The sequence below is a fragment of the Gadus macrocephalus genome, chromosome 14, assembly GCF_031168955.1.
Source record: "Gadus macrocephalus chromosome 14, ASM3116895v1".
NCBI classification, from domain to species: Eukaryota; Metazoa; Chordata; class Actinopteri; order Gadiformes; family Gadidae; genus Gadus; species Gadus macrocephalus.
In genome coordinates this window covers 7,529,924-7,548,489 of record NC_082395.1, presented here as the reverse complement: position 1 = coordinate 7,548,489, position 18,566 = coordinate 7,529,924, and the positions used below count along the sequence as shown (strand labels likewise).

General features: G+C 46.0%; 2 protein-coding genes across 7 annotated transcripts in view; one reads left to right on the top strand and one right to left on the bottom strand.

Annotated features, from left to right (window-relative positions):
• Window positions 1–5,980, top strand: part of pax6b (paired box 6b) — a 15,390-nt gene extending 9,410 nt beyond the window's left edge. For all 6 annotated transcript variants that reach the window (XM_060072083.1, XM_060072082.1, XM_060072087.1 and 3 more), the window contains 6 exons: window positions 2,450–2,608; window positions 2,782–2,864; window positions 3,021–3,171; window positions 3,714–3,826; window positions 4,167–4,308; window positions 5,046–5,980. In XM_060072083.1, coding sequence (XP_059928066.1) covers window positions 2,450–2,608; window positions 2,782–2,864; window positions 3,021–3,171; window positions 3,714–3,826; window positions 4,167–4,308; window positions 5,046–5,131 — 734 coding nt within the window. In that variant the 3' untranslated portion in view covers window positions 5,132–5,980. The remainder of the gene's footprint in view (window positions 1–2,449; window positions 2,609–2,781; window positions 2,865–3,020; window positions 3,172–3,713; window positions 3,827–4,166; window positions 4,309–5,045) is intronic.
• Window positions 5,981–10,623: 4,643 nt separating this feature from the next.
• Window positions 10,624–18,566, bottom strand: part of elp4 (elongator acetyltransferase complex subunit 4) — a 53,071-nt gene continuing 45,128 nt past the window's right edge. Inside the window, exon 10 of the mRNA XM_060072088.1 lies at window positions 10,624–11,374. Coding sequence (XP_059928071.1) covers window positions 11,252–11,374 — 123 coding nt within the window. The 3' untranslated portion in view covers window positions 10,624–11,251. The remainder of the gene's footprint in view (window positions 11,375–18,566) is intronic.

Here is an 18,566-nt window from a genome sequence, read left to right as displayed (position 1 = left end):
ATTAGAACAACATAAAGAATACAAATGATAATTAGAGTTAATATTAGGAATATTATAATAATGATTATTATTATTATTAGTTGTGGTAGTGTTATTATTATTTTAAACCAATTTCGATGTTTGCTTTCGTTTTTGTGCATATTGCAGGTAAAAATAATAATTGAAACACATAAATATATATGATACTTTTTTTCTATATACTTGCTATTATAAGCAAAGATTGACAAAATTAATAATAATAATAATAACAATAATAATAATAATAGGCCTAATAATAATACAATTAATAATACAATCGTTTTGTCTTAAATTCATCTGCAATTAGAGGACACTGTTGTTCTGGGGCAACGAAAATATGTTGTCCATCTGACGAGAACTAAGTAACCATATATAATGGTTACATAGAGAATGACGGGGGCCCATTGACAACTCTATCGAGAGTGGGGCGAATAAAAACTCTCCGATTTTGTCTTTTATCTCTTTCTCTTTTGCCTGGGTTGGCTATATAGCACTAAATCCCGTCTATAGGATTTAGTTTCTCACTTTCTCTTTCAGTTTAAGCGGTTTCTCAAGAGTGTTTTGATCTGGTCTCTGCAGCTGAAAGGTGCCGCAATTGGTTCGGTATCTCTTTTGCCGCTTTTCCGCCTCACTGACCGAGACATCGTGATACTAAAGAATGAGTTTATTTCCCAGCGCTTTTATAAAGAAAACAAATCCCAACCGAGCGTCAGTGGGTCTGGCAGACAGATAATAGGCTGCACATTCACTCCTTTTTATGGATTATCCGTAGTGAAGAAACAAATAGCCTGCTCACAGGCTATAGAGAAAATACTGCCAAAAATATTCTGCAGCAAAGATGTAAAGCAAGTATTAACATTCACATATTCTCAAATGGGGCTTGCTATATCCAAACATTTCTTCTTCTTTGCCAAGCTTTTTTATTTCTCCCCCATATTCTGGTGAGGATAGAATATAGTGATTTTAGTTGAATAAATTAGGCATGCAAAAACTATCCCGATGCGCCTGGTAATGTTCCTTAACATGCAAAGGCCTGGGCTTATTTCAGTCGAAAATCCCACTGGATAACAACGATAGTTAATGATCTCCAAATCCGAAGATCTATCCATTCCTAGACATTTTAAAACGACATTAAACGCAACCTGTTCCTGGGGTTTCCACAGAAACACAATCTGTCAAATTATTGCATCAAAACATGCGCGCACGAGCACGCACAGGCCTGCTTAATTTCGCATTAGCTTCTCGGCGTGATAATGATGTCCAACAACAAGACAGACATTAGTCGATAAGCCTCGCCCTGTAAAAACTGAAGGGCCTTCAGGGCCCTACCGCGCACAACCAGGAGCAGTGAATAGATTGGCCTTATTTGGGTTGTTCAGGGGCCTTGCATGCTCTCTCCTCACTCATTTGTTTCCAATTGAAGACAAAAATCCTGACTGGCATGTCGCCGGCCGGGGGACGTGATTAATGATGGTAGTGGATAAGGGTTAACACACTATACTCAAAAGTCCTGTTGACTGGGATCCCCGCGCAACACAATGCAGGAGGACTATAGCCCTGCGCGCCTCAAGAGAGAGAGAATCCTTTTGTCATCCGCTCCAATAGTGCCCCCTCCCATATATTACGGCCCCGCGAAAGGTTTCGCTGGTCGTCCCTCGCTGTGTCCATAGTTTAATGGTTTCCCTTACTCCTATAACGGCATTGTATCATTGTGAAAAGCGTCTTCTACTATTCACAAGTTGGTGGTCAACTCAATGGCTGTATACCGCCGCCCATATGGGGGGACGACCATTGAAGCGTTGGGTGTGCTTTAAAATAAAAAAGGGCTAGAGAGTTTCGGGTTTTAATACATTTCATAGGCGGTGAAAAGGGGCCGGCCGCATATTGTCACGTTTCTCTTAAGCCATTGAGGACATAAGGCATTGTTTTGGGGGGGAGACGATAAATTGGTGCAACCTTTCTGTGTTTCCCACAATATTTTATAAACAGTTCATAGCAGCCTGGCTCTTTGAATGGGACCTATAGGTAGGCCTATTTGTTTTTAGACAAAGTGCCTTGCTGCCTATAGGCCTATTATCTTTTTATTCTAATCTCAGTAGGCCTAATCGCTCCAGATTTGGTGTTAATCAACCCTACACTTGTTAGTCCAGGTAATTAGCCTGAATATGTTGACCTTTTATTAAAAAAAAAACATGACCCCACCAAAAGGCTACCAAACTGTTTTTTCTTTTAACGAACTGTGTTATCAGTTATGTATTTATTTATTGAGGCATTTAATTTATTTATTACATTCTGTGTTTATTCATATCACCCATGCGTCCAGCTGTTCATTCGTGTGCTGATTCACCATAAGTCCTTTATGAACACATTGATGAGGCCCAGTGATGCCCTGCCTCGTGTCTAACGTCCGGGTTGTGTTGCTCTGTTGCAGACGGTTGCCAACAACAGGACGGTGCAGGGGAAAACACGAACTCCATCAGCTCCAACGGGGAGGACTCGGACGAGACGCAGATGCGACTCCAGTTGAAAAGGAAGTTACAGAGGAACCGCACGTCCTTCACCCAGGAGCAGATCGAAGCGCTGGAAAAAGGTCGGAATGCCATACCCCCTTTAAACACCACTCAGTGAATATGTATTTAATTCATCCCAGACATTCGTGAGGCTTTCCAGGCCATTAGGGCCCCGGCTTGGCAGTGTTTAAATTTAAGCATTCAGGCCTTTTCACTGTAGTTTCACTGACACCGTTTGCTGTTCAATTTACAGAATTTGAACGAACTCATTATCCGGATGTTTTTGCGAGAGAGAGACTAGCAGCGAAAATCGACCTGCCCGAAGCAAGAATACAAGTGAGTATAGGCCTACGATGGACATGCACATCTCCTCTAAACATAATTAAATAAATAAATAAATAAATAGCCTACATAAATAAATCTCAATCCAACTTGCGAACTCATTGCAAAGGGTGTGAAGGATGTCCGACTGAACGCTAAATTCCCCCGCAGGTATGGTTCTCAAACAGGAGAGCAAAGTGGAGGCGAGAGGAGAAGCTCCGGAATCAGCGTCGCCAGGCCAACAACTCCTCCAGTCACATCCCGATCAGCAGCAGCTTCAGCACCAGCGTCTACCAGGCCATCCCGCAGCCCGCCACGCCAGGTAGGGGGCCTCCTCCTGTTTTATTTTTATTTTATTTTTTTTAACCCTAACCCTTCAGCACTGTTCCTTGAACTTAGCTCGTCATATATAGGCCTATGATTATTCAGGCCTTTATAAATAGCCTATGTAAAAGCCTAGGCCTATACAAAATAAAAGTTTATTTCTTAAATTGTACATTATTTTATTTATTCTATTGTAGGCCTATAGGTGTCATTATTGTGACTTGAATCCATTTTTATGATTACAGTCATTTTTATATCGATATTTGATTTTATAGCCACATTTGATGTATTTCATATATTTTATGTGTGCTGCGTTTTAAAACTGAGCTCAGCAAATCAGCAGCGACGGCAAAAAAACCACAGAAGTAAAAGTGAAGCTTAAACGTCAATCACCGAAGCCACAAATCTGTCATAACTCACGGGGGCTGTCAAAAGAGCCATCACCCGCGCGCATTACTTAGCGCTAATGAAGCGCTCCATTCCCCTGAAGCATGTTCGGTTCTAGCTTATGGTAACCACTTTTTAATCCCCTATCCTTAGTGTCTTTCACTTCGGGGTCAATGCTGGGTAGACCTGACACAGCACTCACGAACACCTACAGTGCGCTGCCTCCCATGCCGAGCTTCACCATGTCCAACAACCTACCTATGCAAGTAAGTAATCATCCGCCGTATAAGCTTCTCTCTATTTAACATGTCTATATAAAGACTAGACTTCAACTCCAATTAGCATATTTCAGTGTCCTGGTCAAATGGACATACATGGAGGAAAAAACAACAACTCTGGATTTATGATGTTTATTATTATTTCCTATAATTCTTTCTCAACTAAATAAAAATGTCCCTCCTCACACAATTACAATAAACGTAATCATTTAGAATCTGACGCCACTGATTGACATCAGTGTCTCTCAAGGCTTATATATACGGCACAGATGTACTGAGCTGAACGATGGTTGGCAAAGCTAACGTCCCATTCTCTCCCCACCTATAGCCCAGCCAGACCTCCTCTTATTCCTGCATGCTGCCTACCAGTCCGCCTGTGAATGGGCGGAGCTACGAAACATACACGCCCCCTCATATGCAGGCACATATGAACAGCCAATCAATGACATCTTCTGGTACCACCTCAACAGGTAGGCAGAAAAGTTTGTTTACCAACACACTTTACAAATGACAAAGCAAAAGTTAACATAAAAAGTACACATCCTGGTAAAACGTCTGCCACCTTTCCTTTAATTCAGGGGTACTACATAGTTAAACGTAAACTGGCTACCTTAAATAACCATACCCATTCATTATGTTTCATAGCAACTCTTGTCCATATTTATTTCCATTCCAACATCTCCTTATTCTCTTGGATCCATATCTTCACATTGCAGTTTCTTACCCCCAGATGCATAATTGAAGCAAATTAATTTCCAACCCAAAGCCATCATGTCACTCCAACTATTCAAGCCAATAGTTTAGTTTCACCCCATTAGAATGCTGTTACCGAGGGCCATACATACTGGTTATAGTCTCGAAGAGTTAATCATGCGTAGCCGAATTTCCTCTGTGCTTAATAGCTAATTAATTTGATTCATTTGCTGTTGTACTGCCTCCGTTTAAATGCCATCGCCGTAGCCCCGATTTATCGAGCTCGCTGGCATATTACTGCGTAACCATCCGCGGAACATTGTGACTCATTACAGTCTCGGTCGGCTCTGCCGTCCATTAGCCAGCCCTTCTTGTTACAAGGCCGAGGGCTACAGCGGGCCCTGCTCCGCACGGCCGTAGCACGGCCATCCACACAGCACACTCAGATCGGACCACTGTTGACTTCCACCTTTTTCACTGATGTCATTCCCTCCCGGTCTCTCTCCCTTTGCAGGACTCATCTCTCCTGGAGTGTCTGTCCCTGTGCAGGTCCCAGGGGGCGAACCTGACATGTCTCAGTATTGGTCAAGACTACAGTAGAGAGAAGAGCTACTTTGCCCTGTAACAAGCCCCCACGCCACCCCCCCCCCCCCCCCAAACCCCCAACCCCTACTACCCCCCACCCCCAACCCCCAACCCCCCAGCTCCATCATCGCCCTCCAGAATATGTTCCTCACTCATACACAAGAGAACTGCCAACGATGTGAGGAGAGAGAGACAGTGGATATGAGGAGGAGGAGACTTTGGGAGAGAAACTTTGGAAAGCTGGGCCTTGTTTTGTCGTTTGTCTCCGGTCGGGGGACGGTGTGGCTGTCATGGTGCCCCCACCGCTGCGACGTGCTGGAGGGACGTGCACAACGATGGGAGAAACAACAAGGAAGAGAGAAATGGACCTCTGTAAAGTGCCCGTTGTTACATTTTTATGGAACAAAAAAATTATGTTTTCCATTTTTTTTTCTATTTCAAAAAACTTCAGTCAATGTTTCCCCCCCCCCCTTTTTTTTTCTCTCTTCTGGTGTGTTTGTAAATGGCCATTTGTATGTTAATATGAGAAAAAAAACAACAAGCAAGATCAAGTACTGATACTAGATGGACGTCTAGCCAACCTTGTTTTGGTCTTGGGTTCGCTGCCGAGGAGAGCGCCTGAGACTCTGCCGTGACTATCTTAAAAAAAAAACTGCTTATATCGAGACTTTGTACCAGACTTTGCATGGTCTTGGATGCTGTTGCATATCATTTTAGAGGGGAAGCTGGAGGGAAGGCTCTTATTGTGTTAAAAACCGAAAAAAAAAACGAAATGAAAAAAAAACAAACAAATGAAAAAACAAAACAAAAAAAAAACTAAAAACTATTTATTTGTTTTATTTCTGCCGTATGGATCTTAGCAAAGAAAGTTCAAACTCTGTTCCGCCACTGAGGCTGTGATGCTGGTGTGAATACCATGGTCCAAAAACAAACTGTTGACCCGAGCCTTGGGGCGTACGCGGGCTAATTTGACATGGATGCCAATCACCGGGGGCCCGCAACGACGCTGTGACGTGCGTACGAAGGGGCCCCCCTGCTAAGAGCCCTGCTTTGGTGGTTCGACCGGCTCTTAGAGGACAGCAAAGAACAGTTCCTGTTGGAGGCAGGGGTGGGGAACGCCTGTAGTCTGTATATGGTAGACTGCGTCTTGGATATAACCCAGTTTGTTTATGTCAAAATGTAAAGTACGTGTCTTCCCTGGGAATCCTTCCCGAAGGATTCCTCTCCAATAAAAGTTGATTTCATTTATATCCCTGAGAATATTCTATAAATGTCTCATGCATCATATAATACATTTCTTTAGGGTCAGGTACAATTGTCTCTTAGGTATAGTTGTATTATAGTGTCCTATGGTCAAAAGATTTGTGCGACTAGAAATATTTAATTCCTATAATTATGATTACATTGCTTGACAAAGTTAAAACATAAGTGTTTGGCAGTCGTTTACAAGTACATATCAGATTTAATCATTGTTGATTGTAAAACAGACCAAAGCCTTTGTATTTCATCGCGTAAACAATGCTTATTTTTTGTTTTTTTCTTTTTATTTGAAAGAGGAGAATATTAGTCTTGTGTTGCAGCATTTTGTAAACGAGTTCTGTTCAATTACATTGGCTTGGCGTTGGTTGGACTGCACTGTGAAGCGGCGGTCCCTATTTATACCTGAAGACCATGGGAAGGGTTTTTTCTAGCATTGTCTGTCATGCTCTCTCTTGAGTTCTGCATCATTCATTTCTCTGTGTGTGTGTGTGTGTGTGTGTGTGTGTGTGTGTGTGTGTGTGCGTGTGTGTGTGTGTGTGTGCGTAGAACATTGACGCGTACACTGGGTCTATGTCTGAGCAATGCTACGTCTAGAGATAAAAAACACACGCTGTCTCTTGAATATTTCAATTCAATTTTATTTAAAATGGAGCTTTCTAAATGTATTTTGTGAAAACTATAAAACATTTTGTACAGTAAAAATTGTGTCTTAAAGAAAGCTTATTCGCCTGGTTCCTGTGCTTCTCCGAGGTGTATATCCTAACCACATTATGGTTGAATAGATTCCTAATTGATGCAAAAGCTAAGAAAACAAATCTTGTGCGTACAATGCCAGGACAAGACACCGCTGACACAAACAAGCAAGACTTTGAATCCCCCACCAAAAGCCTTTATTTATTTCCCAAAACAACAACAACAACCCTCTCTTGTTCCAGAGCCTAACCCATCTCCTCACAGAGACCACACACGGCAACAACAAGCCACAATGGGAAAGGTCAACGCAATTCAGCATCCACAGCCCTTGTTTCAGTGGAGTTACGATGGTCCAAAAAGAGAAAGAGAGCCAACCTGGAGGAGGAGGGGGAGGAGGAGGAGGGGGAGGAGGAGGAGGGAGCAGAGCAAAGGGGGGGGGGGGGGGGGTGGAAGTAGAATAAAGTAGACAGTGGTGTATAGTGAGCCAGAGAAGTGATTGGGTTGTGGAGTGTTATTTGCCTCACTTGCTGCCACAGCAGGGAGGGTCTATGTGTGTCTATATGAATTTGAGTGCATGTGTGAATGAGGGAGCGTGAGAGAATCAAGTGAGTGTGAGAGGGTGGTGTAACAGTGTTGATAAATATGTCTAGATTTGGACGGATCAATTGCCTGAGCCTTGCCGTACAGAAAAAGGTTAAATTGATTCATTCTGGATGGACATTACATTCGATATTTCAAACCCCCTCATCCACAAATCTTTCGCTTTGAAGGTTAATCAGAATTTTGAGAGGAAACTTTTTAGTGGTCGGAGCAAATTCTCTATTGATTTTACCCTGGATTGAGTTTTGAGGACACATGGAAGAGAACAGGCAAAGTTATTCCCCAGAGAGAGAGAGAGAGAGAGAGAGAGAGAGAGAGAGAGAGAGAGAGAGAGAGAGAGAGAGTGAGAGCATTAATAATTACTGAGGGCAAGAGAGGGAGAGAGTGCAGAGTGAAGCAGCGATAGATTCAATATGAAGGAAAGACAGCAATTAGTGGCTGTGAATGACCTAAAGTTTCAGGAGATAATGGAAAGACAAGCATTCACTCTTAAATTATGTCAAGGGGAAAAGTTCCAGCAAAAGTAATTTCACATTTTTGTAACAAGTACCGCATCTTGCATAGTTTGGATATAATGCCTAAAATGCACAAATACACAGGAGCATATGAGGGACACACAGTTTAGTTTTAAATTCAGAGATATGATTAGGAAAATGTAACTGCAGTCACTCTCGTGGTTGCACAGTGTGCAGGTGCAGTTTTTTTTTAAATATTTGTTTATGGTCTAGCCTCCATTATTTCTCTGTATGTCAATTGCATTTACATATACAGTATATTTGACAGGTATGAAAAGGTAATTATGAAGTATGATAACGGCATTTCAAACGCCAACATATTACTGCTTACATTTGTAATAATGGATGGAAAGAATCAGTTTAAAAAGAAGAGGCAATTTATCAGACAGACTCAAAAGGAATAATAAAGAATGCCTTTTATTATTTCAAATATGAGCAATTCATGAGCATTACATGACCTCATTCATTCCAAACAATGTCATTATCATAGTGGTGGGGCTTACGTCATACTCCGCCATATTGAGAGGACTCTCTTGAGTCCTCTCAATATGGCGGAGTATCACCATAATAATACCCATGATGCAATCTGATGTTCACATGGAGAGTTTTCAGGGGACTAATACAAGGCAGCTGAAGGCCTGAAAAGCAGCAAAGATACATATAAGCACATGGCTTTGAACCAAACACATTTCACCACTGTAGTCAGCCGATTGACAGTTGAGAGTCTGAAAATGGGACACATTCAGACCTTGCACAAAAAAAAATCCTTTTTTATTTGAACTTAACAATAAAAGGTCAGCAACATCATAGCACTGTGAAATACAGCATCGGAAAAAATGAAATGTATCAGCAAGGGTAGAGTAGCCAATAACCACTGTTGCCTCTTGTTTATGCTTATTATTGACCCCACAGTTGAGCTAAACAGTCCTTGTTTTCCTTCTGAGGACAATGTCTTCCTGCCGTTGGCCTGTTTCTTCCACTTATTCATTAGCCCCTCCCTGACCTTTCACTGCTCTCCCCCAACTTGTTTCCTTGCAGGAGATAATAAGCAAGGAGGGGGGAAGCCACACTCAGGCTTCTGAGTTGGAGGTGGAACCCCTGGCCGCCATAGACTCCTGCTACACTCTTAATGTTAAAACGTGTATTGCTGATCTGTAGAATACAATGTACCCTGATTAGACAAGGCCTTTGGTGACCAATACCCTCGATGAATGTACATTGTCCAGCATGTGGAGTCAGACCTTATGTTGCAGTGCTATGTTCTCCAGACCACCGTTTATAACTTCATACTTCTTTGTATCAAGACGCAGAAGTACACACAGTTAATTATTGTTTATATAGGATAAGTAGTTAACCCCTCATATATATTGGTCCATAACCTGTGTCACCACTCAAATACAGCTAACCATTGTCTAATTTTGTATTGAGTTTAATTAATAATTAGCTTTACTTAATTGTATTCACTTATTTAATCATTGATGGTACAGCGCTTTTCCTCAAAAGTGTTTCCCTTAAAAAAATTGAACAGAAAAAAAAACAGCGAGGGCAACAAGAACAAATGCTGGACTTGATCTGTTCCAAATGCATCTACCTTTTAGGTGTACCCTCAATCTGTCTGGTTATTCATACGCTTTTTGTAGTCATCTGTAAAGGAGGACTGGCCTATGTTGTCTCCCCCTCTCAGCACACAGGAACACACACACACACACACACACACACTAACGCCTAACCAAGCATAAAACTGTCAGACAACCAAACGTCCTCTGCCACGTGTGTGTGTGTGTGTGTCCTGCAGAAGATAACCAACTCTGCCACTTCATAACCGGCAGAACACAGTCAAAGCAACACTAGCAGCCAAACTAAAGAAAGTACGAAAACACAACACTCGTTCCACGTGCCGTGGTTTTTCTGTTTTGTTTCCCTGTGTCACTGTTTGACCTAATTTGTTCTTTTCAGCTTGTCATGGTGCAGCAGCTCATCCAGTAAACATGTTTGATGAGGTGTGAAGCCTGCATCCCAAATCCAGCTCTCCTATATAACCCCTCTGTCTGCTCTCCTGCCTGGCTCTTCAGCCCGGTGGAGGTGCGCCGTCATTCTCAGGTCACGGCCCGTGTTAAAGGGACAGATAGATACAAGCAGCTCTGAAGACCAGTGTGACACAGCCCTCCTCATTATGAACATCTTTGCCAGGGACTGTCAATGATCCAATGATTGAATTGATCGAAAGTGACTTTTGAATTAAATTAACAGGGAATGTCCGCAGTATACCTGAAGGCATCTTTGTGAAAAATGCCTTACCCCTTCATGCTCCTCATCTTACTGCAGTCAGGAGCTTTGGCTAAACTAATCTAACGACAACGCCTAAATGACTAAACACTAAACAGAAATAGTAAACAGAAACTCGGGAGCCATTTCAAAAAAGACGAAAACAAAAATCACTTATTACTCTTACATATTTGTTTTATTAAACACAAGAACGGTAAACATTGAAGCATTTTGTGAGACTCGGGGGAGTTTGACACGATTTAGCAGAGCGTCATTGACACACGACCACCGCCGTAGAAGGAGCAAAACAAACGTCAATTACCGACGCCAGTAAGCCCACACAAATAGCACGCCTCAGTCTCCTCATCAGTCAACGCTGAGCGCAGGGATGTCCCCCTAACCACCTGTGATGTATTGTACGCTGAGCAGCGGCGGAACGTCGCAGTCCTTTACATTTATCCTGTGCTAAAGCCGGGGCGCACGTTGAAGGTCGGGAAGCGACTGGCGGGGTTATTACCGCTGACAGCGTGTGGGTGAGGAAACAACCTGGTCCGGGCAACAAAGAGGACATCACTCCACTGTCCCGGCTTTCCAGGCCCCCTCGGTGAGAGTGATGGTCTGCGCGCGTGCGCGCGTGTGTGTGTGTGTGTGTGTGTGTGTGTGTGTGTGTGTGTGTGTGTGTGTGTGTGTGTGTGTGTGTGTGTGTGTGTGTGTGTGTGTGTGTGTGTGTGTGTGTGTGTGTGTGTGTGTGCGTGCGTGTGCGTGTGTGTGTGTGTGTGTGTGTGTGCGTGCGTGCGCGCTTCTAGAAGTCCAGGTGTTTGTTGCCGGAAGATCCACACGATGTGCCCGTGGCAGCCGCCCCTGCCAGCTCCCCCCTGCTCACCCGGCTCACGGTCTCTGACAGGTCGGGAGGCAGATGTAGCCTCTGGAGTGAGGGGGAGAGGATGGAGAGGGGGGGGGGGGGGGGGGGTGAGACATGGGATGGGTGGGGTGGGGGGAGGGGGTGTTGGGGGTAGAGGTAGGCGAAAGAGGGGTAAGGTGGATGAGCAACAACACAACAACAGAATGAATATCAAACAAACGAAAAGACATCCGATGGTACGACCGCGACGATGACGGACGTGTCAGGACAGACGGCCGTCCCCGGGTTTTGTTCCCTCACAGTGAGCCATGTTGAGTAGCAAATTGGATTAGATGCTTCAGTTCTCTCCCCACACTGGCCGCGCGGAGGGAACCTGCCAACATGCCACTAAATGGGGAAAGCCCATTGGGAACGGGACGGTGTTGTTTTGGGTTGGTTTTGTGGAGGTGTCTATTGGGCGTGTGAACATCTATTTGTGGCGGAAACTGTGTGGCAATAAGGAGGGGTGGCAAATGATGTGTGCTGTATCAGATCAGCATTCCTCTACTCATACAAATTGGGTCAATGTAAGGAGGCATGGAGGGTGCAAAGACGTAGTGTGTGCAATCTACATGTGTGTCTGTTTGACACCGCCACGAGCGTGCACATAAATCTGTTGTGGGAGTTGCATTACACACAAGGGTTTGTAACGCTGATCGTCGCGGCTAGGCTAATGCAGAGCGGGGCGCATTCGGGACAAAGCAACAAAGTTCCTGCAGCAAAGCTTATCTTGGGAGCGGCCCTGTGCCAACTCGCAGCACAAAGACGCGAGGAGGTTAATGAGGGCCACTCACGTAAAGCCCCCCAACGCTAACACGCTAAACTCTGCAGAGCTTAAGAGGGCCGACGCCGCTCTCGAGGAGCTGCCAATGGCACTCCACAGACAAAGTCCCGGAGAGCGATGTTTAAAGTGCGAGAAGTGAAGTATCTCCAGAGTTGAGTGTGCGAGACGGACAATGGTCGCCGCCACACGTTTCTTTCCTCCCAGCGGCGGAGGCCGGGGCCTGACGGTTGGAGGGAAAAAATACCGGAGCAACATGAGCGTCTCTGCGAGTGCTCTGGAAGTAAAACCCTGTAATTTTCCCCCTGAAAGAATCTGCTGTGACATCCGAGACCTGATGGTCCAAAAAGCTCCATTCCATTCCCCCCGCCCCGCCCCGGCCCCCTGCCCCCTCAGTCGTCCTCATCCCGGCTAACCCCCCCCACAGCCGCTGGGCTTCAGGCCTTCCCACTCCCCGAAGATACTTATCTGCTTCCTAATGACTAAGTGTCGGGCTCCCAGGGTTTAACAGCTTCGTTATCAGCAAACAATACATGTGTAATGTATTATCTTATCTGTGTATGTAGATATACGCGTATGTGCCACGACGGAGAGCTGTGTTCAAATACCGCAACGACAGATACACGTGTGTAGGTGAGACAAGTGTGTGTGTGTGTGGCTGTGAAGAACATGTCTGTCGAGGGGGCTGGGGGGGGAGGTTCGTGGTTCGACTGGGCCCCACGGCCAGAGGGGCCGAGGTCACACCGGTGATGGGGTGAAGGGTGACAAAGCTCCAAAATGAGCACTGAGCTCTTGAAACCAGTCCTTGGGCCCGGCCCGTGGTCCGGCTTTGCCTGAGAGGGCAAAGCCCACCACCGCAACAGATAACGAAGTAGAACATCCTCCCCGACTTAAAGGCCGGGGCGCCTGCCAGATACAGAGGGCGTTTGAAGTGGGGAGAATTTGTGTCGCCAACAAGTCTCTAAAGGTATGAAAAGCTGCATAACCGCAATAGATGTAGCTCATCGTATATTTGACGTCATTCCTATTTGGAGTGGGATATGTCTAACTCTCCAGTGAGGTTTTAATTATCAATGTACTATCTGTACTCTTTGATCCGAGTCATGTTTTCCTTTACCATAACTAGAACTATTACTGGCATACATCTTCTCTCTTTAACTGACATTTAAACCATTTGTAGTATTATTTGTAGGGGATGTACCTCCGGACTAACTATACCGAGTACCATTTCGCCCTGGCAACGTCTCATAAATTAGTCCCGTCAGATATGGAAACGTATGTTCAACCGTGGTGCACTGCTGCGGTCGGAGGCGTGTCATATACCCCCAGCGGCCCGCTCCTGCCCGTCCACCACATTTCTCTTTGTGAGATTGTGTGCGTGCGTGTGTGAGTGTGCGTGTCAGGAGTGCGCTTGTCAGGCGAGCAGAGGAAACAAGAGGAAAGGGCTGTCATGCTGCCCCACAGATTATCTGGGGGGCAGGTGAAGCCCTTAGACGTCGTTAAGGCCCTATAATTTAATGTGGGATGGTAAGGTGAGGTGACAAAAGCCATGGGGTTGAGTGGGCTGGGGGGGGGGGGGGGGGGCAGGGCTGATCACCTCAACACAAGAGCACTGACAACCGATACATAATATGCGGTTGTCTGGATAGGCGTCGTGGTCGTACGAAGACAGCACGATTTTAATAGCGAGACACCATCAAACGCTTTGACGGCCGTGCTTTTCCTGTTTTCTATCTTTTTTTCTTTTTAAGTTACCGCTCTTTAAATAACTTCCCCTCTTTAACACACGTGAACAAACAGCGATACAAAAAAATTGTCTAATATCCAAGAAAAACTCCAAGGGAAGTGGCCTTGAGGAGAAACCTTGCAGAAGCTCCGCCGTCCCTGCCAAACCTCACCTGGGTAACCTTTCGTGTCTCGGGCTCACTCGAGTGTGATTGAGAAAGAAAAACAATGCATTGATCAAGCCCGGACTCCGTTCTGCTAAGTGCAGTGCAGCGGAAACGTGGCAGCGGCGAGAGAGAGAGAGAGAAAGAGAGAAGGGGAAGGGAGGAAAAATCAATCACATATACATCGTCCTCAGTGGGTGAGTAAAAAAAAAAAAAAAAAGAGAGAGACATCACACCGTTGTCTAGCTGTCACGCACCCACAGACCTGGCTCGCCCGTGTGTTTGGCTGTGCGCTCGGGGGAGCCCACTGAGCATGTGCGGAGCGAAGGTCAAACCAATCCAGAAGTGCGGCTACGATAACCTTTTGAGTTCTGGGGCAGACCAGAACAATCGATAGCTACATCAAAGTTAGGGAGGGGGGCAGACAACACTGATCGATCAATTTGACATGCAGAGGGAAAAGCAGGGCCCACTAACATTGACAACAGCCATCCCTGGACGGTCGTGAAATAGTTGATTTTGCAGCCTTTCAGAAATGTTATCTAAAGCCAAACAATAATGATTGGGACTAAAACATGAATTCAAATAAAACCAAATAGAACATGCTTTACAATTTATACAAATGTAAAACAAACTAATGTTTAAAAACCATGCGTACGTGCATACCCAACTATGTTGCACACATTATCCTCATTGCATGCAGACATTCACCTCCTAGTCAATAACCGAGGGGCCAATACTGCAGACCTAGGGCTCACACAGAGCACGGACATATATTGACACTGTAGTTCAGAGTCTGGGGCACACACAGGACTGCTGAGTCCCCCCCCACGACCTGAGCGCCCCGTGATGTAAACAAGGACATCCGGCAAACCCTCGGAGGCATGGAGGGGTGTATTATGAGTGTGTAAAGTCTTTTCCTCTGCTGCCTGGCAACCTTGAGGGGTTGGGAGAGGGGAGGGGAGGGGAGGGGAGGGGAGGGGGGGTGCAGAGACAGAGGGACTAAATAGGAAGAGAGGGGATGGGGGCAGGGAAGAGGGATTGGTGGTAAAAGGCTGTGGGCTCTGGCACATGGGGGGTGGGGGGTTGGGTTGTGTGAATACGTTTTGGCCGCTAGTGCTAGTGTGTGTGTGTGTGAGAGGTATGTTCGAATACTTACGGAGAGATACACGTGGGTGCATGAGAGATAAAGTGTGTGTTTGGCTGTGCTGGAAGTGTCCGTCAAGCCAAAGGTTTGCCTTGAGCCGGGCTTCACGCCCAGGGGGGCTGAGGTCATGCTGATGAGGGGGTGAAGGGTGAAAGCCCCCAAATGAGCACTGACCACTTGAAACCAGTCCTTGGGGCCGGCCCATGGACCGGCTTTGCCTGAAAGGGCTGCAAATATCGCCCCGCCCCCCAAACACTCCATCCTACTATGGATAGCTAAGTAGTAAAACATCCTACCTGACTTAATGAACAGGGAGCCCGGCGAGATAGAGATGTTTGATGTGGGGGGGAAATTGTGTCACTAACAAGTCTGTAAAGGTACGGCAGGATGGGTGTACCGTCCACTCAGTGGCCAATGGGAAGCCTGCAAAAGGGGCGTGGCAGGCAACGGATTGGAGCATTTTGCCCGCCCTGTTAAAACTTTATGTAAGAACATAATTTTCATGATCCAAATAGCCCAGCTAGAGCTTAGGGCCAAGCCTGCTTACACAAAGCAGCACCATCAAAGGAATTCCACTGGTGGTAACGGCTTGCTAATGACTGGAGTATTAAGTGCTAATTTAACGAGTCATTTCTTCCATAGAGTTTTAGCCACACTTTCAAAAGGCCCATGTCACTGTACGGCTTACAACCGGGAGAAACCCAACACCCCGGGTTGGGAACACATGACGTTTGGATTGGCTGTTTCAATCAGATTACCTCATGTCAGAACGCACTCTGGGAAGTGACTCAGTGTTTACCATAAACACCTACTTAACGCCATCATTGTTAATTTATTCCAGCCCATAAGAACCATTAAGTCACTGAAACGCGAGACCACAGAAACAGAGCGCGGTATTAGCCTGCCGTAATCCTCACGCAGGGAGTCACACAGCATTCTACATGCTGTACAGTAAACACACATGCATGGGTGGGCATTCTAAGCATTTATTAAACTACCATTAGGATTAATCACAGTACGGCTGGGATATCTGAGCAAGGCATCCGCGATCCACTGACGGAAATTACCGCTTTCCATCTCCCAGAGTTGACGGGCTACGGTGCAGCCAGTGTGAAGCAATCGGGGTCCAGGATAGGTCTATTGTCCATTTCCATTTCTACCGAAGGTCCACGGGGTCAATATTGCAATTTTTCCATTTTTTTTTAATGGATATAAATCTGCCAGACTCGGTGCACTATGCAGAGGCCAACAGCGAGACAAATCTCCTCCACAACACCGTAATCCCTCACACCTATAAAGTTTCCACACATTGTTTGGGAAATCATATTCTTGCACCCGATTGCAACCAGTATTTACCAACCAACATAATGTGATGTTCTTTTCTATTCCAGAACAAACACATATCACACTGGGCTTGGAGGCAATCTCAGAAAACACTTCCGTCCAAGCAAGTGAGAGAAAATGGCAGCAACGGCCGAGCATAAATCCCATCACTTTGGTAATTCTAGCCCACCTGCGCCTAACAAAGGTGGGCGAGAAGCCCGGCCTTCCTCTTCTTTTGTGATCACAAAGGGAGTGCAACATGATCCCGGGCTTTGCCCCGAGACTAACCTGCTGACTAGGGGAGCTTTGGTCCTGCTGGTCCTGGGAATTCTTCAATAATAATGATAATCTTTTCTTAGGTTCTCTCTCTCTCTCTTTCTTTCTTTTCTTATACCGACAACGTTTTTTTCTTTGTGTTCGTTCGTTAAAAAAAAAAAAATCACCACAGGAATTCTATCTTCTTCGTTTCCCCATTAACCTTGTGCTGTGTGCGATCTGGCTCGGTTTGCTCTGGTTGTGTTGAGTTGATCCAGGAACCGAAGCCGGTTCTATTGGGTCGTACAGAAGAAGTCAAGTCTAGATGGAAGTGCATATTCTGATAAAAAAAAAATCTCTGTGTTGAAAAAAGAAATCCAAACATTATGTACAGAGAAGACCCACCTCCCTCATGCCCATTCTATTTCAATTGAAGGTCTTCATTGAAGTATACCGTATAAGGAATTGCTCCTTTAACCTATTGCATGCCGTGGTCTATACCTGTGTATATGTGTGACAAAGAAAGAGATGGGGGAATGAGAGAGAGAAGGAAAAAAAAACACCAAACAAAGAAAAAGAAGGTAAAAGTTAAGGAGGAGAATCTGGAGCTGGTCTCGTGTTTCCCTGCGGGCTAATTGAGTGATGGTCACCTGCCTGCCTCGTCACCTGCTGTCTGACCCGGGCTAATCCTGGAGGCTGGCGCACCAACCAGTCAGGTGGGGTTGGGGTGGGGCAGCAGACGCATACAAACACGGGCTCCACGGCTCAGCCCGCCGCACCGCTAATGGCGTCTGACAGCGCGCCGGAAGACGGGCGGGTAAAGATGAGTAAGCACTCTGATTAGTTTCCCACCAAAGTTACCAGAACGGTAAGGGGGGGGGGGAACTCATAACTCTACTGAGGTTCCAAAATCCAACAGGGGGCTGTGAGCAAGTCCGAACAGGGACTTGATAAAGCACGCAATATTCCGGTCGGTATTTAATACGGACTGGAATGTCTGTTTTCCCTCTGCTCCTCTTGAGACGGATCGCTACTCACTTACCCTTTACGCTCCATAGGATCACGTCAAATAGCAATGGATAGCATCCGTCACGTTACTGGCTATAACAAGCAGGGGAATCAGTGAGCCCTCCTTTCTGTGTTTTACGCAGATGGACAGAGCAAAAAAAGGGCTGAAGTGTTACAGTACTGTAAACACAACAACCACAACAACAACAACTTGCTTGTTATCACGTTCCCCGTCGTCTTGGTCTGAAGCCCTCCTCTGGGGGCCTCTCGTGTCCAGAGCCCTGACGAGGAGGACCGCATGGGGGCCCTTTGTCTCCCTTTCTGTTCCGTTTTGTTTCGCCTTCTTGGAGAGAGCCATGCGGGTTGCTTTTGGACCGTGGGCATTGCAGGGGTGAGAGGGTGAAGGGGTTGGGGGGGGGGGGGGGGGGGTAGGAGGGCATTCTGCTGACCCCGGTGGGGGGTCGGCAGGGTGAGTTGGTGTTACGGACCCTGGGCACACAGCCGGGGAGCGGTGGTCCCCCCAGAGCGACATGGCGGCCCAGGGAGAGAGGGAGAGAGGGGGTAGAGGGCAAAGAGTACAAACATGTGTAAGTGCTGCCTTCACTACCAATAGTCCTGTAGCAGAGAGCGGAGCAGCATGGGTTATGACAGCATATCTGGGGGACCTCTGGTGCCCTCCATCCCTCTCTTGACACACACACACACACACACACATTTTACCCCTCAAACGATGACTGTGATAGGGTAGTTGCCGGGTTAAAACAGCCCTGACACCCTGTTGTAAGAGCATATCAGCAAGTGCAATCCAGGCGC